General features: G+C 37.0%; 1 protein-coding gene across 1 annotated transcript; it reads left to right on the forward strand.

Moving 5' to 3' along the window:
- Window positions 1-266: 266 nt before the first annotated feature.
- Window positions 267-1,280, forward strand: LOC309558565 (olfactory receptor 1L4-like; the record flags this gene model as incomplete). Its single annotated transcript, XM_082261643.1, has 1 exon — window positions 267-1,280. The coding sequence occupies one exon, from the start codon at window positions 267-269 to the stop codon at window positions 1,278-1,280; it is 1,014 nt and encodes a 337-aa protein (XP_082117769.1).
- Between the last annotated feature and the right edge of the window lie 354 nt (window positions 1,281-1,634).

Consider the following 1,634-nt stretch of genomic DNA (forward strand, 5'->3'; position numbering starts at 1 on the left):
CACATGAAAATGACGCTAGATATCCTCCTGTTGCTTTAAAGGAGTCTATACATATTTTTTCTCAGTATTTTATATTTAGCTAAACCAATAATCCACTCAATGAGAGAAACCAAGAGTACTTTCCCTTTCTCCTAACCCCTTATACATTTTCAAAATAAAAAGGAAACTACTATTCTATAAATCTGATAACTGTACAATATTTCTAAAATATTTATTCAAAAATACTGATCCATATTTCAAATCAAGCACTGTGAATGGTAGTATACATGTATGAATGTCTATATGCTTTGTATGCCAAAATAATCTTGCTTTCTTGCAGCATAAGGACATTAAGCCTAACAAAGAACTACACATCCATTTTGGAATTCTGTATTGTGCCATTTTCCTCTAATTTGGAGAATAACAAGTTAATTTCCAATCTATTTGTCTTAATATATGTGATTGGGCTTCTAATAAACGTTGCCATAATAATAGTAATATATAAAAATGATCACTTACATAATCCCATGTACTTGTTTCTCTGCAATCTGTCTGTTGTGGATATGTGCTACACAACAGTAATTGTTCCCAAACTTCTCTACATACTGATTTCAGGAGATAATATTGTATCCCTCACCCAATGCTTCATCCAGATGTTCTTCTTCTTCTTGATAGGCAGCACAGAAGACCTTCTGTTATTTATTATGGCTTACGATCGGTATGTCGCCATTTGTGACCCTTTACATTACCACTATGTCCTGAGTATGAAAGTCTGTATCCTACTTATTGCTTTTATTTGGGCTTCTGGTTGTCTAAATTCACTATTGATTTCAATATCTGTCTCAAAAATGTCTTTCTGTCGTTCTATAATTCACCACTTCTTCTGTGACTCAAAAGCACTGACCAAAATCTCCTGTGGAGGCACAGAGCTATTCTACATTGTCATGTACATTGAATTAGTGATATTAGGGTTAATCCCATTTGCTTGCACTTTGGCATCCTATATAAAAATAATCAGGGTTATTTTATGCATTAAGTCATCTGATGGAAGGAGAAAGACTTTCTCCACTTGCTCATCCCACCTCATTGTACTCCTTATCTATTATGTTACAATTGCTACTGTGATCATGATGCCCTCATCAAAGTACTCTGATCTCTTGGAACAAATTTTTACAATGTTGTATTCTATTGTTGCACCTATGGTCAACCCTTTGATATACAGTCTTCGGAATAAAGATATTAAAAAGGGTGTGCTTGGTTTAGTAGGGGTAAAGAAAACTTTCCATTGGGTTGTTTTCTGAATAAAAGGGATACTTTCATTTGTGCTTTATTCCAGGCTAGCTATGTGACTTTAATGGCACTTTTCCACTGCAAGTACCGGCTCGTACCAGCTCGGCTCTATTCGGCCCTGCTTGGCCCGGTTTGCTTTTCCACTGCTGGTACCGCGTGGTATAGTGTCGGAACGGTTCGGTACGGTACGGTATAGGTTTGCTTTTCCACTAAAGTAGTACTAAGTTAAGTGGGTGGGATAACAACGGGGTGGGTGGGATTCTCTGACCAATCAGTGGCTAGTAGTGACTGCATGCAAAGGATTGTGGGATATGGTACCAGTTTGGTACCTGTTGGAACCACAATCGAGTAGGTACTGTTTTTTC

This window comes from Pelophylax lessonae, assembly GCF_965119305.1.
Source record: "Pelophylax lessonae genome assembly, chromosome: 6".
Lineage (NCBI taxonomy): Eukaryota > Metazoa > Chordata > Amphibia > Anura > Ranidae > Pelophylax > Pelophylax lessonae.